Source organism: Balaenoptera ricei, chromosome 3 (genome assembly GCF_028023285.1).
Source record: "Balaenoptera ricei isolate mBalRic1 chromosome 3, mBalRic1.hap2, whole genome shotgun sequence".
Taxonomy (NCBI): Eukaryota; Metazoa; Chordata; class Mammalia; order Artiodactyla; family Balaenopteridae; genus Balaenoptera; species Balaenoptera ricei.
In genome coordinates this window covers 53,033,014-53,050,205 of record NC_082641.1, presented here as the reverse complement: position 1 = coordinate 53,050,205, position 17,192 = coordinate 53,033,014, and the positions used below count along the sequence as shown (strand labels likewise).

General features: G+C 39.5%; 1 protein-coding gene across 2 annotated transcripts in view; it reads right to left on the bottom strand.

The window, feature by feature from the left end:
- Nucleotides 1–4,833, bottom strand: part of SREK1 (splicing regulatory glutamic acid and lysine rich protein 1) — a 54,035-nt gene extending 49,202 nt beyond the window's left edge. For both annotated transcript variants that reach the window (XM_059916500.1, XM_059916501.1), the window contains exon 1: nucleotides 4,523–4,833. In XM_059916500.1, coding sequence (XP_059772483.1) covers nucleotides 4,523–4,683 — 161 coding nt within the window. In that variant the 5' untranslated portion in view covers nucleotides 4,684–4,833. The remainder of the gene's footprint in view (nucleotides 1–4,522) is intronic.
- Between the last annotated feature and the right edge of the window lie 12,359 nt (nucleotides 4,834–17,192).

Genomic DNA, 17,192 nt, shown 5'->3' with positions numbered 1-17,192 from the left:
TGAAAGGATGGAAACCTAAATCATCACTGTTGAAAACTACAAACATTTCCAAATATCCCTACTTGAAAACCACATCATTTCAAATTTAAAACATCCACAGGAATAAGAAATGTGAGCCTGGTTAGTAAACCACGCACTACTGAGATGTGAGAAGCCCAAAAACTGGTTAAAAGATTTTGATCTGTTCTGAACAGCATTATAGTAAGAGCATGGATCCTAGTGCTATAAGCAATTTTTTTCATCTTCATCTCCAATTACCTTCCTTAAAATAGAGAGTAAGAGCAACACAGTATTTACTTTATAAAAAATGTAAACATATGAGCTTTTCAGGAGAGGCAGTAACACTTTTATTTTGAATATTATAGGCTAAAATAATACAGTGGCAAGCCTAAATACAGATATCTCAGCAAACAAATGTGTATTTACAGATTTATAAATCAGTATATTACCAAATCTTATATTTAGATCTTCCTCTCTAGTATAGCTAGGCTATTAAATAACATTTACTTTTTAAAAAATTAAATAGGATTATCATTTTCAAATTTAACTCTGACCTACACTTTTAATTTTTAAAAGGGGTTACATATTCCATTTGGTCTAAATGTATGCCTCTAAAGAAAGTAACAGTACTCAAATATAGCAGATTTTACTTTGACCTCATTTGTTGAATCAAGTTTTGTTTTGTTTCTTTAAATATAAAACCTTCTACAATCACTTTTCAAACAAATCAGAATTTCTCACTGGGAGTTTAATGGAGAAATCACAGAACCAACTTTTTGAGCACCAGTTAAATTTCTTAGATAACCCTAACTGGTTATCTTATTTTTCATTAAACATGGTGATGGCACTGTACAATCTTTTAAAAAATCAATGTGGTAATACTGTCCAATACTTTATTATATTAATATACATCCCTTGAGGATCTATCAAAAAAGATACAATGCAAAACATGGACAAAGTATATAGCTTTATGTATGAAAATATTAACTGACACAGTGTATAACAGGGTTTCTCAGTAGGGCTCCAGTGATTGTCTGGATGCCACAATTCTCCTTTCTGTAAGACTTCCTTATGAATTATTGACACTTACCCACTAAATGCCAGAGGCCCTCCAATCACTGTGGACAATCAAAAATACACATTTTTCAAATACTTCTAGCTAAAATTCAATGACAGAATTTCAAACACACATACACACTTGAGACATCAGCCTTTAAACATTACAATAAATAAAACACAACAATATGAAAAATGCTTACCACAGGCTGAGTGAAAAAAGTTTACAGTAACAGTGTATAAATCCTTTGATTACACTATGTTAAAATAAATGCATGTAAAAAGGACTGGAGAGAGGTTTTGATAGGGTGGTAGGATCACTGGCGGTGTACCTTTTTCTCTATTTCTCCTGATGTGACTATATTGGTTATATTAATTTTAGCTAGTTGACAGCTTTTACCTTATTAGTACTTTTAAAGACCAGAGAAGTGAAGAAAACCAGCAAGCAAAAAAACAAAAAACAAAAAAAACCACAGGTGTTGATGTTAGAAATGATGTTAGAAATCAGGCCAGGATTACCCTAGGGGTATTATGCACTTGAGGGGGGAGAGGAGAACTCCTAGGGCACAGAGAATCCTATCCGGGTGCTGGATGTGTTCACTTTGTGAAAATTCAACAAGCTGTATACACTTATCCCTGCACTCTTCTGCACCTTATACCTCCATGAAAAGCTTACTGAAAAAACAACAAAGATTTCTTACCATTGTAAAAAGGTTTTCATGATGTATGAGATTCCCTTATTGAGTAAAAAGTTAAAACAGAAATTCTGCATATTTATCATCTGGCAGCACTAATAAGAATTTTTAATATTTACAGGGAATGTTTACACCAATTCTTAATGTTTAAAAAGAAACTGAATCATGGCCTCATGCCAAAAAAAATTAAGTTTAAAAACCTGAATTTTCATATTAGCAACCAAATTCTTAAAATGTTAATGAGAAACTATTCTCACATTCTATTAAAGAAGTATCGTTCCAAATTTAAAACAAATGAATTTCTACTCAGCTTCCAAAGATTAATCATAAAATACTGTTTCCACAACATTGCAAAATAGAATTATCTGTCTTCAATACAACTACTACTATTGCATTTTTATGCATTTCGGCCCAAATCTGCAAACACATCTTTAATATAAGGACCAGGTTATGACAACTTCATTACAGAGCAAGCAGAAAACATGCCATTAGAAAAGCATGTCAATACTTGTGAAAAACAGGAATAGGGACTGACTGCCTTTAAGAAAAACTGGTCAAGGATTTTGCCTGGCCTGTATGTGTTATATTTATGTTACAATTTTGCAAAATATATTACAGTTTGTGACACAATAATTCTATATTAATGCACTGTTTAAGTAATGAGCTTTTTTATTCTCTGACTTTTAAACTCCAAGCAACTAACACTTGATTTCAAAAAACAGCCCATTACTAAATGTCAGATGATAACTGGCACCATATTACCACCCAAGTGCATTTTTCAACTATGTACGTGGTGTTATGCTGGCAATGAAGAATATTTATTCTGTGATATATTTCTTCTGCCCATGAGACACCTTATTATCACAACCTTGAAAGCAAGGTTAGTTTACAGTCATGTACAAAATATTTTACTATTTGATTCCAATTCTTTCAGAATACAACACTCCTCCAAACAGTTCTCAATTATTAAGAAATGTTCTGAGTGCTTAAATGAAGAGATAGCTGAAAGCACTTTCAAAAGTTATAAGATATTCAAAGCTATACATGAGATGGCTAGTCAGTAAAGATACATGTGCATGCCCTTATGAAGCATCTTTGACAAAACTGTATTACCAAATCTATTCATGTAGAACCAATTTATATAAACCCAGATGAGTCATTCTACAACACAAACTACAAGACAAAATATTAATGTCATGAAAAACTTTTAAAAAGGTGACTGGGAAAAAAAATAAAAGGAGGGAGGGTGGAGGGGTGGCTGTCCTAGATTAGAGATAACCAAATGCACTGAGTGATCTGATTACATTCTAGATCAGAAAAAGACAATGGAAAAAAGGCATTATCAGAATAACTGAAGAAATTCAGATGTTATATTTTAATCAATGTTAAACTTCTTGGATATGTTAATAGTATTGTGGTAATGTAGGAGAATGTACTTCTTAAGAAATTCACATTTAAGTGTTGAGGAATGAACAGCCATGGTGTCTGCAACTACTTTTAAAAGCATGGGAGAGGGGAGGGTTGTAGGGGTGTCTGTGTGTGTAGGTGGGGAGAGGGAGACACAAAGACAGAAATCAACTGTGGCAAACTATAAATGCAGATGAAGGGAACATGGGAGTTATTCTTTAGCTTTTCTGTATACGTGAAATATTTCAAAACAAAAATGAGAAGAAAAACTCAAGTAAAATTTAAAACTCCAAACATCAACTTTTATCAATATCCGTGCAGTAGCAATGCAATATACTTACAGAGAGAAAACCGACGAAAAATAGGTCTACATGCATCACTATGAAACAAACCAAAAAGTCAAATACAAATTTTTTAAAAAAGGAGAGAAATCTTGGGGAACTACTATCCCTTCCTTCAAATGATTTTGACAAAATGAACAAAATACTGAGAATTTTCATATTCTAAGCTCTAGCTTTAAAAAAGTTTATGCCTGTAAGAAAGTAAACAACCCTCAACCCCTTACAAATTTTGTGAGTAGATAGTACTGTACAAGGGAAATGTTACTTCAAAATACACTACTTGGGAAGTGTCTGAGAACTGTGAATGCCAGTCCAGATCTGGACTTTTAAAAGTATACAGCAGGAGTAATCCTGTACGCACTATTACTTTTTCTGAAAGGTTTAGGACGGTGTGACCTTCTAGGAGGAAATTTTAATCCGTTGCCAAAAGGGTGAACAGACATGATCTTTAACAACATGGATGGGCTCGGTTAGATGAACCAAGAAGATGCTAAATTTGTGAACACAGGCCTAGGGACAAATATAGGCCTAATTCCATCTGTCATCAGCTGCACACTTCCCTGTCAGCAACAACGGTCCGACACTGAGGCACTAAGAACTGGACAGTTTATCAAGCGCAGTCTCCGCGATTTGCCATTGCAAAAACGCTATCAGGAGCTTGCCATGAGGACTACCGCGGGCCCACCTGCGGCCATCTTAAGTTCGGGAAAAAAAAGAAGGGGAGGAAGGGCACTGAATTCGAGGACCCGGCGGCGACCATAGTCCGGCAAGCACGAAAAAGGCAACCTCTCTAACTCCTCTGTAACGGTTCTGTGCAGAGGTTAACCCACCAAATACGACTAACAAGGAAAGCAGGAGCGTGGGGCCCGGGCCGCGGTGCCCTAATCAAACATGGGCACCAAGGTAAACCCGGCGGTCACGTGACTGACACCGCGCGCCCGCGTCCGCGCTCTCCCCCATGCCTCGGTTCCCGAGGTCTCTCTGGCGCCCGCACCCCTCCCCCAGCCGAGCTTGACCACTTACTCCGGGGGGTAGAGCCGCAGCTCCTCGATTTCTCCTAGGAAGGAAAAAAGCGTCCGCATCTGCTCGCTGGTCACCGCCGACGACAGATTCGTCACCTGAATCACCGCCGTAGGGGTGAGGCCGAAGCCTAAGCCCAACCCGAAGCCGCCGCTGCTGTTCATCCCGACCCCGCTGCAGCTGCCTGCCTCCCCAACGTCTACGACGCGTCAGCGACGGAGCCGGGAAAGCGGAGAACGCGCGGCCGCGAGCGCGCTCCCGCTAGCGAATTCACGGCAGCGGGAAGGTCTAGCCGCCCATTTCACAACTCCCCTGCTCCCAGGGCTGCGCGCGCCAGCCGGAAGCGTCGCCCCGGCAACCCGGCGGATCTCGCGGGGCTTCGGCCTGGGGCTCCCGGGTACCTGAGGCTGTTTCTCTCGCTGCACTTCTCCCCGGCAAGGGTTTGATCGAGTGTTTTCCCGGCCTCCACTCGATCAGTTTCTTGTGCTCCTGTGAACATGGGAGACCCACCTCTTTCCAGTCTTTACACTAGATAGGCCTGGGGAACCAAGAGGCCTGGCCTGCTGGTGCGGAGCTGTGAAGAAGGAATGACTCTCGAGCATCGCAGATCAATACTTGACCGAACTATAACGTGTCATTATTATATACAGGCAGCTCCCTCGCCCCGACTATTTTAAAAAATTGGCCGGCGTCCTAATTGTGAAAAAATTTGGGAAATTTTACAAAACGTGTAAATTTTGACGGAATTAAGGAAGCAGTTAAGATGAAGGCTTTGCGGTTGTCGTTTATAACATTTATTCGCTCACTACGCAGGTATTAATATTTGAGTGTTATGTACCAGACACTGTTAGACAAGAGCACGTAAAAGACAGTTACAGAAGGTCCACATAGACGTTGCAACCTAATGAGACAAGTAACAGTAGTATGGGAAACTAGGGCAGCTGTTCCCAAAATGCCATTCACAGAACCTGGAGGGTCCTCGAAGCCTTTTGAGTGATTCTGCAAGGTCAAAACCGTTTCCATAATACGAAGACTCTGTTGATCTTTTTCACTTTGTTGACAATTGCACTGATGGTGTAAAAGCAATAGTGAGTGACTGCTGGCACCTTAGCAGGAATCAAGGAAGTGGTGTCAAACTGCACTGCTACTGGTATTTTGTATTCTTCACCTCCTGGCACTCATAGCATACAAAAATTATGATTTTTAAAATAAGCTAGTTTAACTTAAGAATGTCCTTGACAAAGGAGTAAAAATTATTAATTTTATTAAATCTTCACCCTAGCATACACCTCTTTTTAATATGTGTGAAGAAATGGTAAGTACTTCTGCTGCATGCCCAAGTAGGATGAACATCTCCAGAAAAAGCACTTGTGTGATTGTTCGAGTTTTCACACAAAAATCCAAAATTTTTAAAATTTGTATCCACCACCTTGAGCTTGACAGCTTTCCAGTATTTAGACTTTTCTGCTAAAAACACCAGTGATATTAACAAACATATTTTTTCACATTATATATTGAAATAAGTGACCATTTGAAAATCTCTACAACTCAGTGAACCACTGTTTTCAAAGTAACCAATGCATGCTATTACAGAATCAAAAAGAGTCATCAAAGTGGATGGACCCATGGATTTTAATCTAGCAGAATACAAAAAGTTAATTGATATGGTTTCAGATTCAGTCCACATTGAAATTGCCCTCTAAGAAACTATCACATATCCAGTTTGGTGTAGTATCAAACAAGAATATCTAGAATTATCTAGAAAGACTATGAAAATAGTTTCCCCTTTCTCAGCTCCTTATCTATGTGAGACCAGATTTTCTTCATATGTTTCAACAAAAACATATCACAACAGATTGAATGCACAGATAGGGAAATCCAGCTGTCCTCTATTAAGCCGGACATCAAAGAGCTTTGAAAAATGCAATGCAATATCACTCTTCTCAAAATTCTTTTTTGGGAAATATCACTTTATCATAAAAATGCATCATTTACCCCGCATAGCCATTGGGAACAGGCTGAAAAAATGCATCATTTATATAAGTACATAACAGGTTTATAATTATTTTTAAATGGGTTTTTTAAATCTTAAATTTCACAGATTTAATTTCTTTTTTTTTTTTTGATATATTTATTTATTGTGTTGAGTCTTTGTCGCTGCACATGGGCTTTCTCTAGTTGCAGCGAGCGGGGGCTACTCTTCCTTGCAGTGCAAGGGCTTCTCATTGCGGTGGCTTTCCTTGTTGCAGAGCACAGGCTCTAGGCACGCGGGCTTCGGTAGTTGTTGCACACAGGCTTAGCTGCTCCGCAGCATGTGGGATCTTCCTGGACCAGGGCTCAAACCTGTGTCCCCTGCATCAGCAGGGGGATTCTTAACCACTGCGCCACCAGGGAAGTCCCAGATTTAATTTCTAATATGATAAATATAGATAGATATCCCATAAATCTCTTAGGGTCCTTGATAATTTTTAAAAGTAAAGAGTAAAGGGGTCCTAAGACCAAAAGGTTTGAGAACTACTACCAGAGGGATAAGCGCAGGGAAAATTGGGAGCATATAGGAAGGCCACTTAAACTTAGTGCCAGTGGAAGTCTTCCCAGGAGAGATGTTGCTTGCACTGAATCTTGAACAAATAGGAATTAGCCAGACAAGGAGGGAGGGAGGAGCAGTGAAGGGCATTCCAGACTGAGCTTGAAGAATATACAAAAGCAGAAAGGTATGAGAGCCCAAGTGAGGTCCAGAATATTCAAAGTTTAGTATTGCTAGACCAAAGGCTGAGAATGACTAGAGATATACACGAAAGAATAAGCCTTGATGAAAGATGCTGTTTGTCATGCTAAGAGGTTACTTTATCACAAATTGTCGGGAGCTGTTGAAGATGTTTGAGCAGGAGAGCGACTATGTCAAGATTCCTAGAATGACTGTTGTCACTGCAACATGGAGATATATTGAAAAGGGTGGAAACTAGAGGCAAAGGGACTGGTTCGAAGGGTGAGTGGTGGTAGCAATGGAAAGCAAGAAACAGTCCCAAATTTAGGGTCATTGAACCCATTTAAGAATAAAAGGAATAAAAACTATCCATTCAGAAAAATATATATGGACATACACTTGGTTTTAGATAGAATTATAAGTGTTTTTCGGTCTTCCTCAAGCCCAACCATAGATCCCAGGATTAACTACCACTTGTTTAGAACACTGGTCCTCAGACTCTCATGTGCATCAAAATCACCTGGAGGGCACATTAAAACAGATTGCTGGCTCCATCCCCAGATATTCTGATTCAGTAGATCTGGAGGAGGAGCCTGAAAATTTCAATTTCTAACAAGTTCCCAGGTGATGGTGCTGCTGGTGATCCAAGAGCTCCATTTTTTTTTTAATAAATTTATTTATTTATTTATTTTTGGCTGCGTTGGGTCTTCGTTGCTGCGCGCGGGCTTTCTTTAGTAGCGGCGAGCAGGGGCTACTCTTCGTTGTGGCATGCAAGCTTCTCATTGCAGTGGCTTCTGTTGTTGCGGAACACAGGCTCTAGGCACACGGGCTTCAGTAGTTGTGGCGCACGGACTTCAGTAGTTGTGGCGCACGGGCTTAGTTGCTCTGCGGCATGTGGGATCTTCCCCGACCAGGGCTCAAACCCGTGTCCCCTGCATTGGCAGGCGAATTCTTAACCACTGTACCACCAGGGAAGCCCCCAAGAACCCCAGTTTGAGCACCACTGGTTAAGAAGGTTGTAAAGCGGTACTTAGTAGATTTAGTAATCTACTGTTGACGGTAAAGCAGAGGGAGGAATTTGTTTCTGGCCTGAGGGACTGTGTAATAGTGCCATAGTTTAGGACCAAAAATAAGAACGAAGAGCAAATTTGTAAAGAAGGAGCAAAAAATATTGAAATCCATTATGGACAAGTTCCTGAAATGAAATTTAAGGAAAATGTCCAGAACTAAGATAAAGTATGTGATTTAAGCTTCAAAATAGATACAGTTATGCCAGGTACATGTGTAGCGTGAGAAATGCATTGGGTGACATTAAAGGGACAAATACAACAAACAGCCAAAAATAAAAAAATAAATAAAACCAAGCCAGGAGGAAAATTAGGAGGGAGGATAGTCACAAAAGTTGAGGGAGGAAAAGTTTTAATGGGAAAAAATGAAGAGTAGGGAGGAAAGAATGATAAAAAGTGTCAAAGTCTGCAAAGATGACAAAATCAGGAATAAAATGTACCCATTGGTAGATATAATGTGACTACTGAGACAAAAGTGACATGAACCAGTTTAGAGAAGAAAAGGTCACAGCGTCATTGTCACTTCCACTGATTCCTCTATGAATCTCTCAGCCAAATTTCCCACCCCTTGGCATGTCCTAGCTCTGCCACTCTGACCAACTTCAGACTGCTCCACCCTGGCCCTCTGAGATTCATTTTAGAATTCCAGCCTCCGTGCTAGTATGTTCTGTCTCCAATCTCTCTAATCATTTTCATGGCCCCAATTTGCAGATATTTCTTCATCACGAGGCCCCTTGATTTTGTCTGCCTACTGACCCAACATCTTCTAAATAAGACAAGCAGTAACAAAGTTGCAGTGCAGGAAAAAAGGTCTCCTCATAAGTAAAACAGGCCCATAAGAGCAAACCAGAAACCAAAAATAAGAATGATAAACTCTAGCAAGTAAATTAACAACAAAAAGAGAAAGATATACATTAAAATTTTATGCATGTACAGTATTGGATTTAGAACCAAGAGGTGACTTTGGAGAGTACAGTGACAGGAAGAGAATGCTTGAGCTGGGAAGGGGCGCAGATGAGTGTGGACCGTACTTATAAGAATAGGTCTTGGTGCCTTTGTTCAGTCTTGTTTTGCTTTTCAAACAAGCGAGATCTGCAGCAAACCTACTCTATGGAATTTTAAAGGAAATTTGACAGTAGAGAATAATTTAGAAGTAATTTTAGGTAAGGAAGGATCTGTAAGTAGCCCTATCTTTGAAGGAGGAGTACAGATTGTAGTCCTAAGACAGCAAGAACACACTGGAAGGAAGGTTAATCAGTTGTTCTAGAAAGAATCAGAAAAGGAGTGAGAACTGTGCATGCATGAGTGCCCCTGTGTGTGTACAGGAAGTCCCCTATATGTGAACGAGTTCCATTCGGAGAGCACATTCATAAGCCCAATTTGATCATAAGTCCAACAAAGTTAGCCTAGGTACTCAACTAACACAATCGGCTGTATAGTACTATACTGTAATAGGTTTATAATACTTTTCACACAAACAATACGTACATAAAAAACAAACACGGGGCTTCCCTGGTGGCGCAGTGGTTGAGAATCTGCCTGCCAATGCAGGGGACACGGGTTCGAGCCCTAGTCTGGGAGGATCCCACATGCCGCGGAGCAACTAGGCCCGTGAGCCACAATTACTGAGCCTGCGCATCTGGAGCCTGTGCTCCGCAACAAGAGAGGCCGCGATAGTGAGAGGCCCGCGCACCGCGATGAAGAGTGGCCCCCACTTGCCGCAACTAGAGAAAGCCCTCGCACAGAAACGAAGACCCAACACAGCCATAAATAAATAAATAAATAAATAAATAAAATATATCATAAAAAAAATTAAAAAACAAAACACAAAAAATAAAGAAAACATTTTTAATCTTACAGTACAGTACCTTGAAAAGTAGAGTAGTACAGTACAACAGCTGACATACAGGGGCTGGCACGCATGTTCGCATCTTTGAAAGTTTGCAACTTGAAGTTTCGTACGTAGGGGACTTACTGTATTGTGTGGGGTGTTTTGAAATAGGACTTTTCCAGAAATGAAGCAGAAACTTTTTTTTTTTTGGCCACTCGGCTTGCAGGATCCAAGTTCCCCAACCAGGGATAGAACCAGGGCCCCCGGCAGTGGAAGCGCAGAGTTCTAACCACTGGACTGCCAGGTAATTCCCTTTTTTTGGCTGTGTTGCGCAGCTTGAGGGATCTCTAGGCCACCAGGGAACTCCCCAAAGCAGAAACTCTCTTAGTCTTTTTAGTCTTTTCCTGTGCTAAACCACATGAACCTCTTCTTTCAATATCCAGAACTCTCAATTAGTTCACGATGTCTCTAGTGGGCTAGCTCTGGAACCCTATCATTGGCATAATTTTTTTAAATTACTAACAAATTGTTCTTGCTAGCTTCAACAGAGAGGAAAGTGTAGACAGTAATAGAGTAGAAGAAATAATCGCACAACCAAACTTGAGAAGGGGTGTAAATAGGGGATATTTAGAACAGGCTTTGGCTACTCTAAATAAAGTAGAAAATATGTAAGAAGATGACTAAGGTATTTAATGGACTTGCAGGAAGAACAGAACAAAGAAATCTTAGGAAGGGAAGTGACCAGGGCAGCTCTGAGAACTTTGGCAGCAGATATTCATAGACCATCTCAAGAGTGTTGCCAATAAGGTAAATCAACTCCAATAATTCCCAGCTCCTGGCAACCACTGATATGCTTTCTCTTTCTTTACATTTGCCTTTTTTGGAAATTATATATAAATTTAGTTATACAATACATAGTCTTTAGTGTCTGGCTTCTATCATTGAGCATAATGTTTCTGAGGTTCATTCATGTTGGAGAGCGTTTCAGTAGTTTATTCCTTTTTAGTGCTGAATAGTAGACCATTGTATGAATTTTCAACATTGTGTCTACTTGTTCAACATTTGATGGACATTTGGATTGTTTCTAGTTTGGGGCTATTATGACTAATGCTACTATGAGCATTCATGTAAAAGTGTAATTTCTCTTTAGTAGATACCTAAGAGTGGGATTGCTGGGTCATGTGGTAAGTTTGTTTAACTTCTTAAGAAATTGCCCAACTGTTTTCTAAAGAGGCTGTACCATTTTACATTTCCACCAGCAATGATGAGAGTTATGTAAGTAATGATATATCATTATAGTTTTAATTCCCATTTCCCTAATAGCTAATAATGTTGAGCAACTTTTCATGTGCTCATGAGCCATTCATATATATTCTCTGATGATATGTCTATTCAAACATTCAAATCTTTTGTCATTTTTTAATTGGGCTGTTTCTCTTTTCATACAATTGTAAGAGTTCTTTAATTCTAGATATGAATCTGTTATCAGATGTATGACTTGCAAATATTTCTTCCCAGTCCATCACTTGTCTTTTCATTTTCTTTTCGACATGCATCAATGTTTTGTCTTTTCATTTTTTAATAGTGTCTTTTAAAGAGTAAAGGTTTTTTATTTTGATAAAGTCCAAATTATCAATGTTTCGTGTTATGGACTGTGGGTTGTTTTTTTCTTTTTTCTTTTTGGCTCTGACCAGGGATGGAACCCGTGCCACCTGCAGTGGAAACATGGAGTCCTAACCACTGGACCATGCCAGGGAATTGCCAGGATTGGACTGTGTTTTTATTGTCACATCTAAGAAATCTCTGCCTAACGCAAGGTTATAAAGATTTTTCTTCTGTGTTTTTCTAGACATTTTTAGTTTCAGCTCTTACATTTAGGTCTCTGATCCATTCTTAGTTAAATTTTATGTGTGGTGTGAGGTAAGGGTCATTGTTGTTGTTGTTATTGTCCTTCTCCTTCTTCCTCCTCTTTTTCTTCTTCTTCCTCTTCCTCTCCTCTTCCTCCTCCTCCTTCTTCTTCATATGATATCAAATTGTTCTAGCACCATGTGTTGAAAAGACTATACATTCTGCATTGAATTGTCTGAACACCTTTGTCAAAACTCAATTGACCATAAGTTGAAGAATTTTATTTCTGGACTCTCAATTCTGTTCTACTAATCTATATATCTATTCTTACACCAATACCACACTATCTTAATTACCACATATTCATAATAATTTTTGAGATGACCGTGTGATATTTCTAGGATAACTTCCACTTAGTCATGATGTGTAATCCTTTTTGTGTGTTGTTAGATTTGGCTAATATTTTTTAAAGAATTTTAATATTTCTTTTCATGAGGGTTATTGGGACCTAATTACAAACAAAAATAAACAAATGGGACCTAATTAAACTTAAAAGCTTTTGCATAGCAAAGGAAACCACGAACAAAATGAAAAGACGACCCTCAGAATGGGAGAAAATATTTGCAAATGAAGCAACCAGGCAAGGGATTAATCTCCAAAATATAGAAACAGCTCATGTGGGACTTCCCTGGCGGTCCAGTGGTTAAGACTCTGCGCTTCCACTGCAGGGGGCGTGGGTTCGATCCCTGGTCGGGGAACTAAGATCCTGCATGCCACGTGGTGTGGCCAAAAAATTAAAAAAAAAAAAGATCATGCAGCTCAATATCAAAAAAACAAACCACCCAATCAAAAAAGGGGCAGAAGAGGGACTTCCCTCGTGGTCCAGTGGTTAAGACTCTGTGCTCCCAATGCAGGGGGCCCAGATTTGATACCTGGTCAGGGAACTACAGATCCCACATACCACAAAAAAGATCCCATGTGCTGCAACTAAGACTCAGCACAGTTAAATAAATAAATAAATATATATATTTTTTAAATGGGCAGAAGATCTAAATAGACATTTCTCCAAAGAAGACATACAGATGGCTAAAAAACATATGAAAAGATGCTCAACATCACTAATTATTAGAGAAATGCAAGTCAAAACTACAGTGAGGTATCACCTCACACCAGTCAGAATGGCCATCATCAAAAAACCTACAAACAATAAATGCTGGAGAGGGTGTGGAGAAAAGGGAACCCTCTTGCACTGTTGGTGGGAATGTAAATTGGTACAACCACTATGGAGAACAGTATGGAGGTTCCTTAAAAAACTAAATACAGAACTACCATATGATCCAGCAATCCCTCTCCTGGGCATGTATCTGGAGAAAACCATAATTTGATAAGATACATGCACCCCAATGTTCATTGCAGCACTATTTGCAATAGTGAGGACATGGAAGCAACTTAAATGTCCCTCAACAGAGGAATGGATAAAGACAATGTGGTAATATATATAATGGAATATTACTCAGCCATAAAAAAGAACAAAATAATGCCATTTGCAGCAACAACATGGATGGACCTAGAGATTGTCATACTGAGTGAAGTAAGTCAGAAAGAGAAAAACAAATATCATATGATATCGCTTATATCTGGAATCTAAAAGAAAGGGTACAAATGAACCTACCTTCAAAATGGAAATAGAGTTACAGATGTAGAAAACAAACTTATGATTACTAGTGGGTAAAGGGGGCAGAGATAAATGGGGAGATTGGGACTGACATATACAAATCAGTATATATAAAATAGATAACTAATAAGGACCTACGGTAAAGCACAGGGAACTCTACCCAATACTCTGTAATGGCCTATATGGGGAAAGAATCTAAAAAAGAGTGTATATATGTATATGTATAACTGAGTCACTTTGCTGTACACCTGAAACTAACACAACATTGTAAATCAACTATACTCCAATAAAAAATTTTTTTAAATCATAAAAAAGAATTTTAATATTTCTTTTCAGGCTTCCCTGGTGGCTCAGCAGTTAAGAATCTGCCTGCCAATGCAGGGGACACATTGTGAGCCCTGGTCCAGGAAGATCCCACATGCCGCAGAGCAACTAAGTCTGTGTGCCACAACTACTGAGCCCACATGCCACAACTACTGAAGCGCACGTGCCTAGAGCCCATGCTCCGCAACAAGAGAAGCCACTGCAATGAGAAGCCTGTGCACTGCAAGGAAGAGTAGCCCCCGCTCGTTGCAACTAGAGAAAGCCTGCATGCAGCAATGAAGACCGAACACAGTCAAAAATAAATTAATTAATTAATTATTTATTTTTAAAAAAGGTAACTATCCTAAAAAATTTTTTTTTTCATGAGGGATATTGGTTTACAGTTTTCTTTTTTCACAATGACATTATCTGGCTTTGGTGTCAGGATAATACCAGCCTCATTGAATGAGTTGGGAAGTGTAACTTCTTCCTCTATTTTGTGAAGGAGTTATATCAGATTGGTATTATTTCTTCTTCAATTATTTCATAGAATTTGCCTATGAAGCCATCTAGCCCTGGGATTTTCTTTATGGGAAGATTTTTCATTACTAAGCTTAATTTTTACTTCTTATATGTCTATTCAGATTTTATACTTAAGTAGTTTTGGTAGTTTTTGTATTTCTGAGAATTTATCCTTTGCATCTAAGTTGTATAATTTGCTGACCAAAAAAAGATGTTCAAATAATACCTTAATACAGCAGTCCCCAAACTTTTTGGCACCAGACACCGGTTTCCTGGAAGACAATTTATCCACGGAAGGGGGTGGGGGGTGGGGATGGTAATGCGAGTGATGGAGAGCGGCAGATGAAACTTCACTCGCTGGCCCGCCACTCACTTCCTGCTGTGTGGCCCGGTCCCTAACAGGCCACGGATCAGTACCAGTCCGAGGCCCAGGGGTTGGGGACCCCTGCCTTAATATATCCTTTCAATTTCTGTAGGGTCAGTAGTAATATTCTCTCTTTCAATCCTGATATTGGTAATTTGTGCCTTCTTTTTTTTTTCTTGGTTGGTCTAACTAAACATTTATCACTTTTGTTGGACTTTTCAAAGAATCATCTTTCAGTTTCATTGATTTTTCTCTACTATTTTTATTTCATTGATATCCACTCTGATTTTATTATTTCCTTACTTCTGCTTAGTTTGTGTTTAAATTGCTCTTTTCTAATTTCTTAAGGTGGAAGCTTACATTATTGATTCAAGACTTTTTGTTTTCTAATATTACCATTTAATGTTATATATTTTTCTCTAAGCACTGTGGGGAATACTTCCTTTAGAGTGCTGGGGAAAGCTAGTCAGAGGTAGAGGTCTCACCAGAAACACAATGCTACAAATCCAAGTTTCTTTTTGATACTTATTTATTTATTTTAAATATTTATTTATTTGTTTGTTTGTTTGTTTTGGCTGAGCTAGGTCTTAGTTACGGCATGCATGCGGGATCTAGTTCTCCGACCAGGAATCGAACCTGGACCCCCTGCATTGGGAGCGCAGAGTCTTACCCACTGGACCACCAGGGAAGTCCCTTGATACCAGCTGGGAGAAAGAAGGCCCTGGCTCAGTCTCTTTCAAAATCTCTGCTAACGTTTGAAACATGTCAAAAATCCCAATGTTCACTCGTCTCCCCCATAAGTCCAGTTTGGCTTTGAATGCAGCCACTTTATCTGCCGACTTGAACACAGCTGTCGTTCTCCCCTGAAGTGACAGATTGAGTTTGTTGAGCAGGTTGACTATGTCACACAAGTAAGCAAGTTTTGTGACCCATTCTGTGTCACTGAAATGTGCTGCCAGTGGTGACTGTTCTTCTAAAAGAAATCTCTGGAGCGGCTCTCGTAACTCAAAAACTCTGGCCAGTGATCTACCTTTAGAAAGCCATCTCACTTCTGTGTATAAGAGAAGACGTGTGCTCTGCGTCCATCTCCTCACAGAGCTGCACGAACAGACGTGAGTTAAGGGCATGTACTTTAATGTGGTTGATAATTTTAATCACATCCTGCAAAACGTTGTTAAGTTCAGGTGACATTTTTCGGCTAGCCAGCACTTCTCTATGGATGACACAGTGCGTAGACTCACATTCAGAAGCGACCTCTTTGACCCGAGTAGTGAAACCAGAAAGCCATCCAGTCACGGCAGCCGCTCCGTCCGTGCATATACCGACACAAAATGACCAATACAGTTTTCCTGATATGTAATCATTCAAAGACTTGAATAGTTCTCCAGCTGTGGTGCTGGCTGGCAACAAAAGTGCCCATAACATATCCTCATGCACATCCTCCTGAAAAATATATCGCACAAAAAAACAAGCATTGTTGCCTCATTGTCAACATCGGTAGACTCGTCAACCTGGATTGCGTACCACGGTGACTCATTAATCCTCTCGAACAACTGTGCCTCAATATCCTCTGCTATTTCATCAGTTCCTCTAGTTATGGTGCTAGTCAGAAGAGGAACACGTGCCACCTTTTTTTTTTTTTTTTTTTCACGTGCCACCTTTTGAACTTCAGCCTCTCCTAAAAGTTCACAACAAATGTCCTTAGCAGCAGGCAGGATCAACTCTTCCCCAATAGTAAAGGACTTCTTAGCTTTAGCAATGCGGTTAGCCACTAAGAATGATGCTCTCAGTGCAGACACATTTGATGAAGTGGTAGCCTTCAATAATTGCTTCTGTTCTTCATGTTCACATTTTTTTTCTCTTGAAAAACTCCAAAGGCTTGTCTTTTAATGCAAGGTGCTTGGTCTCCATGTGGCAAAGCAGTTTTGAAGGTTTTATGGCTTCGTTGGATAGCCGGTCGCCACATATTATCCAAAGCAGGCTTGGAGAATGTGAATCACCTGTTGCAATGAACCTGTAATTTAAGTAGGACTCTTGGTATTTTCTTTTAAATACAGCTTTCTTTTTGTGGGCAGTCTTAGAGTCTTCTGCTGTCTCATCATTGGGTCTTTCCCCCTTTTCAAAGCAGCTCTCCAGTGACGTTTGTTTTTTACTCATTTTGGCTAGGGTTAGCTTGTGGGCTTACCAAAACTGTGACTGAGACAAGTGCGCAGTGCTTTCAAAATCGTAGGAAAGAGGCACGGACGGAAGTGGTAAATAAAATAATGGGTGGGCCACGTGGACTAAAATAAGTGTCGGATTCTGACTTAACGCCTGCCACCAGATGCAGCTGTACAATTGAAGTACATCAACCTAC